Source organism: Apis mellifera, linkage group LG5 (genome assembly GCF_003254395.2).
Source record: "Apis mellifera strain DH4 linkage group LG5, Amel_HAv3.1, whole genome shotgun sequence".
NCBI classification, from domain to species: domain Eukaryota; kingdom Metazoa; phylum Arthropoda; class Insecta; order Hymenoptera; family Apidae; genus Apis; species Apis mellifera.
In genome coordinates, this window is record NC_037642.1 from 623,126 (window position 1) to 637,569 (window position 14,444).

Below are 14,444 nucleotides of genomic sequence, written 5' to 3' on the forward strand. Positions count from 1 at the left end.
ATGAGTTTATATTTGATATTTAAGTGGAATCATATTTTTATCTTCATTAATATTTATTAATATTTATATCCAATAATCAAATATTTCATTAAAATAAAATTATAAATTTCATTTTCATATTTATAAATTTTATTTATAACTTTTTGCCACAGAAAAAAAAATGTTGCAATAATTTTATTTAAATTGTTAAAAAATTGCTTCATTGTAAAATATATTTATATATACTGTGATTTTTCGCTTAAAATATATTATTGTTATATTAATAACTAAATTAGCGTTAAAAAAATTTCTTATTTTGTTATTTAACAAATCACTCAGAAATTATTACAATAAATTATCAAGGATTATTATGTTAAATCAATAAATATTTTAATTTTCTATATCATTAAATTCTAAAAATGTCACAAATAGCCACCGATACCAAATATAAACCTAGTCCAAGTCATCATATTCGTATATCGTATATATAATCATTCTTTTAATAATATAATTTTCTAGTTTCCTTTGTATCTTAAAATAATTCCATGTTCCTTTTCGGCATCTTTTATAACACATTCATACATATCCATCTTATTTATTTTTTTATCGAAAATTCTCCCAAATCCAAACGATCATCTTATTTTTAGCCTCTATCATCAGATCTTGAAATTTTCTTTGCTCTCTTCCGAATCGCAATCGTTTACATTTCCTTATTCAAGATAATTCCACAGGGTTGAACTACGTCGAGATTCGTTAATTTCGGCCTCTTCGAGGTGCTTTTGCTCTCATCTTTTTTCAGAAGTTCCTCTATCGAATAAGGATTTCTCTTTCTCTGAGGTTGCGTCGGTCTTTCCTCGATCGCCATTTCTTTGGCCATAGTATTCTGCTCATTTCCGGTTTTTAAAATTCGCGGTGACATTATCTTTTGCTTGTCACTGGTCGCTAGAGGTGAGCTCTGTCGATTCTCGAGGTTTATAGACGAACCGGATGTACTATGTCTCACGAATGCACTACGATCGCTACCGATTTTTTGGCCAAGTTCTAAAATAATAGATGAATTTTGAAATGGTTTGTAATGGTCCTGAGATTCCGTGTTTTCGTCTAGATCGCTTTTGTCCAAAGAATCATCACTGCCTGCCATTGAACTCGAGCTGGATTTCAAATCGACTTGATTCGTTGGTCCACTCTGCTCCGAGAGATGTTCTACATCTAACGATCTACAATACATAAATTTTTAATTGTTTATTTAATATATTTTAGTTGTTTGACAGAGATTAATTTTTAATTGGGTAGTGTAAATTTTCTGCTTTTTTTTTTTATAAAAAGATTACAGATATGATAAAATTAATTAAATTAATTTTTGCATAGATTTTTTTATATTAAAATTTTTAAATATAGGCTTATTTATTAATTTATCTTATTTATTTTTTTCTACTTTATTTATATTTTATTTATATATTGTATTCAAATATTGTATTTTATATATTTAATAATTAAATAATTTTGAATATGTTTCTTATTTTTAGAAATTATAAAAAACTTTCATTATTTGAATGAATAAAATAGAGAAAAAATATAAATGCTCAATTTCTTTTATTTATAGTTATCAATTATTATTATATTCCAAATGGCATAAATGACATTTGTATTATTTATTGATAAAAGATAATTATTTAAGGAAAAAATTAAGTTATACTTACGTAAATGATTGCATTCCATGATGCAAGTGCAATGTTGTTGCTTGATAAAGAGATGAGTAAAAGCTTGGATTCCAAGATGGCGCGCTCGTATTACCAGAAGTCGTGGAAATATGTAATGGTCCTAATGTTCCGGGATAAAATAATTGATAATCCGTCCTCATAAGTGCGTCTACAAATAAAAATAAAAATTATTGGTAATATAATATAATGGTAATAAATATTGGTAATAAATATAATTAAAAACATAATTTAACAATAAACAATATATTTTATTAATATTTAATGTTTTCTGAATTAAAAATATTGTTAAGTTGAAATTCTAAATTATACTACTTTTATTTCTCATAAAATTAATCATTATGTTATATATATATATTATTTGAAATATACAAAGTTTATTGCAATCTTAATTATTCTTTTATTTTCATTTGTTATTTTAAATTAAATCAATATGCAATATTCATATTCATAAATAATTTTTTGAAATGAATGAGAAGAATAGAGAAAAGATGATTTATTTTTGCGATAATTGACAATTATAATTATAATATTATATAAAATTATTATATTATATAAGTAGTTTACACAAATAGTATTAGTTAATATTTAAATAGGAATATAGATTAAAATATTTAAAATTTCAAACATAAATGAATTAACAATCGAAATTTTTAAATTTATTTTATAATTAATATTAAAATTTTAATATTTTTAGTTATTAATATTTTTTAAAATATTTAAAATATTAAAATTACTAAAAAAATTTAATTAAATCTAATTAATAAAAAATAATAATATAATTAGCACAAGATATTATGTCATACAACACAATGGATTCCATGATTGATCAATATATAAACTTTATGTTTATAGCTATATATTTTCAGTTAGAAAAAAGAAAAAAAGAAGAAAAAATTGCAGCTTTGTAGACAATTTACGGAATAAAGAAGATAAATTTTGAGGCAAATCCAGTTCTTATAAATTGTGTGTCAGTTATCAGGATACAGCATATTGACGAGTCAATTGCGGACAGAGTATTTTATAATTCCTTTTCTTTTTTTTACTTTCCCCTATTCTTCTTTTTTCCTTTCTTTTTTTTTTCTCTTCTTTCAATCATTGCAACTCTATAATATATTTCCTTTCTTTGTTTTTAATATATTTATTTTAATATTGATTTGATTTGATTTATTATATATATATATATATATATATATATATATATATATATAATTCCAATCGTGATTTTGAGATACAAACAAATGTTCAAGGAATTATTTAATCGACGATATTCATGTAAACATAATTTTCCTAATAATAGCACAATAAAAATAAATTAATTTTGATATGGATTTTTAATTGAAAATTAAGATTCCGGATTCGAGTTTGTGAAATGAATTAAAAATTTATTATCAATTAAAAAAAAGATTTTATTTCATAATAATAAGAATTTACCTCTGTTAGCGACATTTGAAGAAATTTGCGAGGTATAAGTGCTTTGAGAACCACCCTCGATTCCCGTATGATCGGTATGAAGTCCACCGCCTCGAAGAATTCGATTTACCGAAGAAACAGAAGGTAAACTTTGAGGATCACAAGCTCCTTGTCGCGCAAGTTGTTCTCGGATCTCCCAAGCGAACATTGTTGGTTGTTCTTGTTTCATTCGTAAAATTTTCTTTACAACTGTAGGTGTGGCCACTTGCTGAAATAATAATCATAAATTTTAATATAAAAATTTTTGATAAAGATTTAAATTAAATTTTAATAAAATCATATCAGACATAGATCTTGGGAAATTTCAATATAGAAAATTAACAAGATATCTGGAAATAATTAGTATGTATTATTTATTATTATTAATGTATCAATTTACTTATTATTATTAATAATCAATTTTATCAAATTACTAAAATTTAAATATATTGACATAATTTAATTAAGAAAGATAAATTTTATAAAATGTATGTAGATAGTGATGTAGTAAAATTGCATAGACTCTAATGCTTTGAAAGAGATTTAATATAATAAGACTTAAAATTAATTCGATATCTTCGAAATTTAATTGTTCTATTTATTGACATATAAAATGATTTTATTCAATATCGATTCTATCTTCTATTCTATGATTTTTTATTAATGATGAATACAATGATAAGATTTCAATAATAAAATGTATAAATGAATAAGATTGATTTTTTTATCAATATAGAATTTTATATAGAAATATAAAATTTCTAAAGTACGCTAAAAAACATTTACAATGTCATATGTTATAAATATTTATTACAGTTTTATTTTTTTTTTCTATTGTGATTTTTCTTTATAATATTTTTAATATTTTTTACATTTCATTTTTATAAATAAAATTTTTGCTTTTCAATTTCAATTTTGAGAATTTTTTTTTATATTTTCTTAAAAGTTAATAATAGAAAATTTTATTTTAATTTTTTGAATTTTAAATATATGATTTTTTACTCTAATTTGCATATACAACAAATCCATTTATATTATTGATTTTTATTTTCTAATATAGAAAATAGATAAATAACAAATTAGATAAATAACAAATAATCAATTACATTTAATTTCATTTTCCATATGCAAATAAATTTTCAAGAGTATAAAGAATATAAAGAATTATTTATAATTAAAACATTTGAAATTTATTTATTTCCACTTATATTCTATTGCTATTAATTTAAATTCAATAGTAATCTTAACTTAATTTTAATTTGATTTTAATATAAATCTATTTATATTAATTATTATTCCTTATTTTTTAATATATCAAAAAAAAAAATAAGAAATTTTAATTAATCATATTTAATTCTATTTTTTATAAGTATGTAAATAATGTTACAAAAAATTATTTCTGATCCACACATATAAAATTTATAATATCATGATGAGCAATGGTTTTATGGTTGATTATTGTTAATCATTAGTCTTTAGTTATTTTTCCTTCCAGCCAAGGAGTCGGCATTATCTCATCGACAAATTAAAGTGGTCATACTATCGTTGAAAGGGGCAGCAGCGAGCCATATGTCGTTCACAGGTGAAACACATTAGTTGTGCCAGTGAATCAGATATCGGGTAAGGACTCAAAGATAGGTGGATAATGCGTACCACACTTTATTACAGTTTAGCCTCGGTTTATAGAGAGGGGTCATCTGTTCCTCGCAAACGCGTTCCATTTCTTTTTGACGGTCCCAGTCGAGTGGGCCCAGTGGTACTCAATCTGGCCAACGTTCATTTGACTTGCTAATGAACTTACGCCCGGGCCCTGGATAATTTTATGCTAACACGATGGAAATGTTATTCGTCGTACACAGATTTTCAAGATCATCGATTTCTCTAGGGCGGTCACCGATATGATACAACGAAGATGGAGAAGTATATTCTCATGAGATATTTTGTATAGGAAGCATAAATTTAATTATTTTAGAATTTTTTTCTTGGAATTTTAATTGTTATCAATATTTTTGTAAATTGTTACTATTGTTTTAATTATAGAGATAGTCCGACGCTTTTTTTAAGAAAAAAAAATTTTGATTATTAATAATGATTAATAATTAAATTTTTATTCAATCGATATAACTGTATAACTGTGATTATTGTTATAATTGCAATGATTATAATTTTTGAGTATAAATAATTAGATTAGTGATTAATTATTAAAATACGTTTTGTTGTTATTATTTGCATATTTATAATATTAAATAGAATTTTAATAAAAGTTAATAAAAGTTCTGAATTATCATAATATTTTTAAATAATAGATATAATAAGTAAATAGTATTAGTTGAATAATATATTTAAATAATTGATCATATTTAAATAAAAATTAAAATTGATATCTAATATTGTTGTTGGATAAAAATTAATATTAGATATAGTATATTAAATACATAGAACTTATCGTTATTTTGATTATTGATTTTAATTATTTATTGTATGATTTATGGATGCTGGTAATAATGCTTTCTTTTAGAATATTTTTTTGATTAATAATTATATATAACGTATATTTTAACTTTCTATTGTTTTTTTTATTATCTATATAAATTTATAACGTGCTTCGATCATGCAATTAATATTAAGAAAAATGATTTAACTGGAAAATATAACTTGTTATAAAATGTGAATATGTAATTTAGAAAAAGCAATTGGAAGATATCATTTGTTAATTATTAAATTATATCTTTCATTAATAAACTATCTAAAATATGTAACGCAAAAGCATTAGATTTTAATTTAAAAATAATAATTTCCAACTCATTTAAAAATGATCTATGATTTATACTCTAATGATTTATAAAATATCTTTATAAATAAACTACTAAGAAGTATGAAATAAAAATATTTGTGTTATATTATAGTTTAAATAAATATAAATAAAAACTTATAGATTCAAGAATAATTAGAATAACTTTCTATATTATGAGATATTCTTATTAAAGTTTTTATAAAAATTTTTATTTCATAAGATGTTTATTATGTATATTATTTATTCGTATAAAATGAATAAAAATGATTAAAATCAAATATTTAAAATTATATAATAGATATATAAAAATAAAATATTAAAAGATTATTAAATATTTGAAATAATATTAAAAAATTGGAAATAGATTACTAGAGTTATTTAAAAATAGTGAGATATAAATATGGAACTAAAATTTTTTAAAACTATGTATTAAAATTATAACCAAAAATTAAGATATTCTATCAAACACTGATTATATGTAGAAATTAAAAAAAAAATTAATCACTGTAAAATATTTAGATAAAATAGATGAAATATTCAAAGTTGTTAAAAAAAAAATTAAAAAATTATGAATTATATAATATTTAATTTCAAATTAAATTTCTAAATTAATTAAATATTAAAAATCCAAATATCAATTATTAAAAATAAAATAGAGTTTCATTTCAATTATCCATTAATCAAATAATTTTTTAAAAATAAAAGAAAAAATATGAAATAATAAATTATTATATATAAATAAATTAAATATATTATATTAATGATTATTAAATTATATTAATAATTATAAATTAGTATAAATTATTATGAATTTAAGTAAATTATTGTATTGTTAAAAAAACTTAAATCATTATTTCTGTAAATAATAATAAATTTTTCTTAAAATATAAAAAACATGAAAATATTCACGAAACAATTTAATCATTTTTATTATGAACAACGATTTAAAACCTGAATATAAAATATTTTATTGCATTATAAAAAATTATTAAATGATAAAAATTTTCTTAAAAAGTTTCTATAATTACAAATAATTAGAAAAAAATAAATAAAATAATAATTAATAATTAAAAATTTAATGCCATTCCAATATTCAGTAATTATATATTATATTATAATATTAAATATGAAAAAGATTTTGTTCTATATTTTAATTAATATTTTCCCATTCTTTAACAATTTATACAGAAAAGAAAAATAAAAAAAAAATAGTTAAATTAACTCTTTCTAAAATTTAATATTAAAAAAAAAATTAAGAAATATTTCAAAATTGTTCAAAAATTTTCAAATCATCACTTAATAGTTCGTTTATCTTTAATAAAATATCGAAACAAACTTTAAAATTCATTCAATGACGAAACTTCAAACAATAAATTAACAAATAGAAGAATGATCGATATTTTAATGAACGGATCAGCTATCGAAAGGGTTCGAAGCTATCGCTTCCGAGCAAGAGGGGGACATTCAATGAGAAAGAATGACCGATATGTCCATGAATGGTATCGATATGGGAGCACCACTGGTAGATAGAACGTTTAAGGGTGCAGCCGTCGAGCAGTCCGCCTAATAGTTTCAGAGGTTAGGACATCGCGTGCTCCCGGGAGCATCTCAGATTCTAATCTGACACTTCCGTCGTTATTGCCACAATTACGTCGACCCACGATATACGTGTCCTAATATCTACCCTCTCGCGTTATACTGCGTACCCTTGAGTGACCAACGTTATATTGTATGGTTCCTGGCAATCAACGATATATTTTGTGTGCATGCTACATCACACCATACCCACACACTATATCACAAAGGAAATTGACTGCATGCACATCTGGCGCTAAACGTTAGATAACGTAAACTATCGAACAGGTTGACCAACTCTGTAATTACCGTTTGAAGGACTTGTGCTTCTGATATATTGATTGTTTCAATTGTTTCCGATGATAAAATGTAAAAAGATCTGAAGTTAATAACTTTTTTTTTCTTTTTCGAAACAAATTTATTCTCTTTTGACTTCCTCTTTGGCATTTTTTAATGTTAATGTTTCTTTATTTTCTTTTTTGAAAAGTAAATATATGGATATTATATATGTTGAAAATATGATAATGGGATTCGGAAAGTTTATCATTTGAATATTTATATTTTATATTTATATATATATATATATATATATATATATATATATATATATATATATTATAATTTTATATTTAAAGATTAGTAAAAAATTGTAAGAAAAATATTTTTAAATAAAAACATGGTCATAATTATAATATTTGTATAATTATTTGTCATTTAAATAATTAATGATATACAATATTTTTTATTATTTAAATTTTTTTAAATAGATAATTATTTAATTATTTAATAATTTATAATAAAAATCATTTATTTATTCAATTATTTATTATTTTTAAAAAATAAATAATTATAAATGAATAAATAATAATTCGGATATGATGTTTGATTTTGTTGATATATTAGAAATTCGTTTTGAAACAAAAAATTCTATTAAAAATATATATTATATATTATAATATTAATAATATTATAAATATTTTAATAAATTATTTAATTCTAAAGATAATGTTTTTAATAAATATGATATAATAAAAAATTTTAATAATATAATAATTAAAATAGATATATAAAATTTTTTAGCTGAAAATTCAAGTAGAAAGATAAACAATAACGAAGAAAAAGATGTAGAAGGACATGGTGACGTAAAAATCTTTTGAATTTGAGGATTTTGTGAGTTTGAATCTTGTTATTTTCTTATTTTTTCCATGATATACAATTTATTATAATTATAAATTATTAATTTAATTAAATTTTAGATATATATATATATATATATATATATATGCATCATAAATAATGCGTCTAATAAATCTAAAATTTAATTAAATTAATAATTTATAATATATATATATATATATATATATATATATTATTGTTTTTAATTACCACGTATATTTACTGTTTTTAAACGAAATAATTACTTTGAATTAATTATATTATTTTGAACAATTTTTTCTTATTTTTTTATTTTTTTTATATAATATATTATTTTTATGTATTCCAATAAGTTTAATAGTTAATAATAAAGTTTATGTTTATGTTTATGTTTTGTTATGTTATGTTTATTTCAATGTAAGAAAGCATACAGAAATAAATATTTGTAACATTCAAAATAGCAAAACATAAATAAACATAACAAAAAAATTAAGAAATTTAAAAAATTCAAATTTTATATTTTGTATACAAGAAAAAAACAAAAAAATATTGTTTCAAAAGTTTAAATTAAGTTTAAATTAAGTTTAAATTAGAATAAATTTCAATTAAGTTTTTTACTATAGATAATTAATGATTAATTGTCTTAATAATCCGATTTAAAAAAACTAATTCAATGCAAACTATTAAATTAGCTAACTTTAAATAAATTTTTATTTAATTTTTTGAAATGAAATTAAATTTAGAATTAACACATCAAATAAAAATTTATTTCTGGAAAAGTTTATGTTGAATTTAATCTTTATTAATTAGATTGTTATAAGGCAATCGACTATCAATTATCTACAACAATAGTATAATTGAAACTAAAATTTAATTTAATTTAAAATTTCGAAAAAATGTTTTTGTTAATTACATTTTCTAACAATGATCTAATCTAAATATAACTTAATCTAGTTTAATTATTTTGAAAAATCGTTTCGTTAATAACTTTTTAGTAAAGAATTGCTAATTAAAATTTTCGCAACATTGCATCATGATCTTGACAATATATATTTAAAAAATCACCAAAATAGGAAGTTGGTATCTTTTTCTAAAAATTTATTGTTTGTTTTATTTTATGAAATATATAATTGCTATATTGTTATATTATAATATTTATTGCTATTTAGACATGAAATTTTTCATAGTACTTACATATAAAATAAATTCAAATGTATAATTTTCTTTTTAAATATATTTAAATGTATTTAAATATTTATTTTTCTCAAAATCATTGGTTGAATATTTTTTTTTATTATTCTTTCTTATTATAAAACATTCTAGAAAATATCTTAAAATATCTTTTTGCCTTACTGCACGTCATAAAACGTGCTGACACCTTGCTACTTATGCTGACACCTTGAATAATATATTGAAAATTTTTACAAATAATTCGAAAATTAAAGTCGATCGCCAAATATATATACATCTAAAAAAAAGTTGCTCAAAGTATTGTCCTTAACAATTATACATAATACATTTTAAGATTATTGAAATCACTGAATATAATTTTTTCAACAATTTGATCACTATTTATAAGCAATATTTAATAATTAATATCATGATTTATGAAAGAAAAAAATTCGAATGTGTGCAATTTCTCCATGTTTGTTTTCGTTTTTCCACAACATTTTACTGGCTATTATTGAATCATGCATTAAGAAATAAATACCCATCCGTCAAAAAACTCTGGGGACGATTGTAACCACCGTATTTGCGCGAGATCCTAATTACCAGATAAACGGAAATACTTGTGATTGACGAACAGGAATTATGGAGGAAAAAACGTGTGTTCGCATGCGACAATATTTATGACGCATTTTTCGAGAAAAGTCTGTTGAATGTATCAAATCATCTCACGAAATTAAGTATTCACTAGGATGATTATTATGCATGTACATGATAGAAAAGACAAGTGTTCTACATTATTATTTCAAATTTAATATTTATTATATTATTTTATAAAAACGTTTTGAATATTATGAATAAAAGAGATTTTATATAATTAGATTTTCATATAATTGAAAATTAATGTTGTAGAAAGAATAATGTATGAAAGAATATTAATAATATTAGATAACATTGCAATATATTAAGATTTTATTTTTAATTAAAGTATAAATAAGAAAATAAAATCATAATAATTAATAATTTTTTTTATTTTTAATTAAAATATAAATAAGAAAATAAAATCATAATAATTAATCATTTTTTTATTTTTAATTAAATTAATAAATTAATTAATGCACAAAAATAAATAAATAAAAAAGAAAAAAAAATGTGTTAAAAACGAAACAAATTTAAGTGCTTAATGTGATGTTAGATTAATTATATTATATTAATATAATTAATATAATTTTAATTACTATTTATATCCATATGTTATTCGAATTAAAAAATAATATTATCAATTAATTCATATTAAATATGGAGAAGAATAATAATTTTATATGTTTGCAATTTATAAAATAAAGTAAATTGATAAAAGATTTAATATTATATCTAATAAAATATTTGAAATAAACATTTTAATTTTTATTTTTATTTTATTTTATTATTTTATTCATTAAATATTTTTAAATTTTAGTGAGAGTAAATTGATTAGTAAAAAGATTTAATGTTATATTTAATAAAGTATTTAAAATAAACATTTTAATTTTTATTTTATTATATATTACCAAATTCTATCAAAAAATGATTCCTTAGTTCCTTCCTAGTTTACAGTATATAAATTTGCAAATACATATGAAAAATGTTAATATTAAATATTTTATAAAATAAAGGAGAATTAAAGTTGGCATGAATTAAAATTTTAGTATTGAAAAACTAAATTTAATAAATATATATAATAAAATAAATAGTTCTTGAAATTTGAATATAAAAAAATTTGAATATATAAAATAAAATGCGAATATTAATATTTCATTTTCTGGAAATATGTTGCTATATATATAAAATTAATTTGTGCGTGAAGTTTTAAATATTTTAAATATTTATATATATATATATATATATATATATATATTTAATAATTAAATATTTCAAACTATAAATATATAATATTTAAATATTTAAATATTTTAAATATTAATATATCGAATTAATATACAAGATATTAATTTGTTGAACACTTTTGCAAAATCAATTTTAAAGAGATCAAAACAAACACGAAACAAAAGTTAATGTACAAAAATATTGATTAAGGTTTATTTATTTATTTATTTATTTAATTATAACAATTGAAGTTTGTTAATTGAGCATAGAGTAAACTTTGTCTTTGTTACATCGAGTCCTATTTTTATTTTAATGTTCCGTTAACACTTATAATAAATTGCTTATAAGTGCTTATAAATTAAATCGCAGATTTGTTCAAATATTCTATAAGTTCAAATACTCAAATATTTAAATTAATATATAAAAAATGTATATACGTGTTATACAAAATATATGTTAAATAATAGTATTTGCAAAATATTTATAATTTTATATATTTTATATATTTTATAAATTATATAAAATTATATAAAAATTTTTTAATTAATTGCTATTGTTTATTTGAAAAAATTGAATTGAAAGAAAGATCTTCCACAAGATTTCATGTAATGTTTTATTCTTCTGTTCTTTTTACAAATAAGCTATCAGAATTTTTCTAATTTTTGCAATATTATATTTGCAAATTAGAAATTTTATTCATCTAAGTTTGTTTATAACATTTGATTATCTTAAAAATAAAATTAAAAATAAAATTACCAGAAGAAAACTATGTAACATATTTATATCATTTATATAAAATATATAAAATATATATATATATATATATATATATATATGTATATATACGTATGTGTAACAATCTGCAATACTCATATATTAATGATAAACCTAAAATATATAAAATAGATATTTTTTTTATACTAATTTTTATGTTTTTTTTAACTTTTAGAATTGAAAAATATCTCTGCAAAAATATCTCATGAATATATTAATATTCTCTAGATTAATAAAAAATATTAAATATTTTGTTTTCATTATATTAAACATATTAAGAATATATATTTTATATAATAAAATACAAATATAAAAGAATAAAAATGCGAATATTAATTATATATTTATAAATATTATAAAATTCATACAAAGTTTATATATTTAAAATTAAAACTGCTATCGTTCGAATATGTTTTGTGAATAAATATGTTTTACGAACTCTAAAAAATATTCTGATTCGATATTTCCACAAGATATTTTAATAATTTACAAAATACAAACATCAAATTACTCATTTAAATATGCAGGTAAAAAAAAATATGAAATAATGAAGAAAGAAATTGTAAACAGAGCTCAAATTTGAAAAAAATGCGAAAATTTGAAAAAAAGAAAAAAAAAGTGAAGAATTTCACATGGTAAAATTTTCGATGTAAACCCCCTTCACTTTGAAACCTATAATTTCACATATATGTCTTAAAACATTATTACGCATCGTTCATCCAATCTCGATGCTTTGCAAATACGATATTCGCTAATTTTCATTAAACTTCGTAATGGCATACGTATCACGATGAAAGAGGAAGGAGGTACGTATCTCATACACGTTGGTGAATTAATTCCTTCGATGCATATCTTTGCCAGAAAACGCGGTAATTCCAAGAAAGAATCGTACACGATTTTTTTCCTTCAAAATGAATAGTAATCAAAAATGTCGTGGATCGTCGTCAACACAATGTGTGTTAAAAGTAGGAAGGTTGAAACGCTGTGTAAACACACAGATAAAGAGGATGAGAATTTTGAGGGAAAGAATCACGAGATCACGATTTTCTTCGCGTTCTACTTTATTATCGAGAGTTTCGATGGGGCGTACATTTTTCATGAGACAATTTTCTCTGCCGTGATGCGACGCCATTATCTGACGCGTATCGCGCTGTTTCGAGCACATACATACATATACACAAGCCATGGAGATAACGAGCACGAGACGAAAATACCGGGACACGGTTCGAAAACGGTATACTGTATATATGTGGGAACACGTGTAGATCGACGGATAGTTGGACAATTAATTCGCAAATTAACTGGTCGATTGGAAAATAATCGGCTCTGAATAACGACCGTGACGGATTTCCTGGAACGTATGTAACGACCACCATAGATGGATATAATCAAGATACGGCTCGGTGATATGTAATTTCCCTCATAATTCGTAATTTGCGAATAAAAGTACTGATGTGTTTATCGATGAATTGATGTCAGTATATGATTGGTATATCTAATATCTTTTCTTGTCTTTTCTAATATCTTTTTTTGTTATTGCAGAATGAGTATAATAATATTTTAATCTTTTTATTTTTTATTTTTGTTTCACATATTAATTTTTTGAATATTTAATCTATATTCTGTACGAATAATATAAATAAATATTAGAAAGTTTATACTAATTTGTATGTAAAAATATATAATTTATCGTATTAAGGATTTAAGTTAAGAATAATTTATTATCATATAATATATCATATATATTATCATATCGAGTATATATAATTATAATTTTATAGTCATTTTTAAAACACCCTTGTTGTTTATTATTTTATTTATTTAGAATATAAAATTTAGAGCATGATTGTGAATAGTAGTTAATAGAATAGTTTTAGCTTAATAATATTAAAAATAATTAAATCATTTTCTCTTGATATTAAAATTTAATAAATTTATATTATATATAATATAAAATAATTTAT

General features: G+C 20.6%; 1 protein-coding gene across 1 annotated transcript in view; it reads right to left on the minus strand.

Moving 5' to 3' along the window:
* Window positions 1-577: 577 nt before the first annotated feature.
* Window positions 578-14,444, minus strand: part of LOC727035 (paired box pox-neuro protein) — a 41,113-nt gene continuing 27,246 nt past the window's right edge. Inside the window, exons 4-6 of the mRNA XM_006572351.3 lie at window positions 3,132-3,378; window positions 1,680-1,848; window positions 578-1,196 (exon numbers count right to left, since the gene is read on the minus strand). Coding sequence (XP_006572414.1) covers window positions 680-1,196; window positions 1,680-1,848; window positions 3,132-3,378 — 933 coding nt within the window. The 3' untranslated portion in view covers window positions 578-679. The remainder of the gene's footprint in view (window positions 1,197-1,679; window positions 1,849-3,131; window positions 3,379-14,444) is intronic.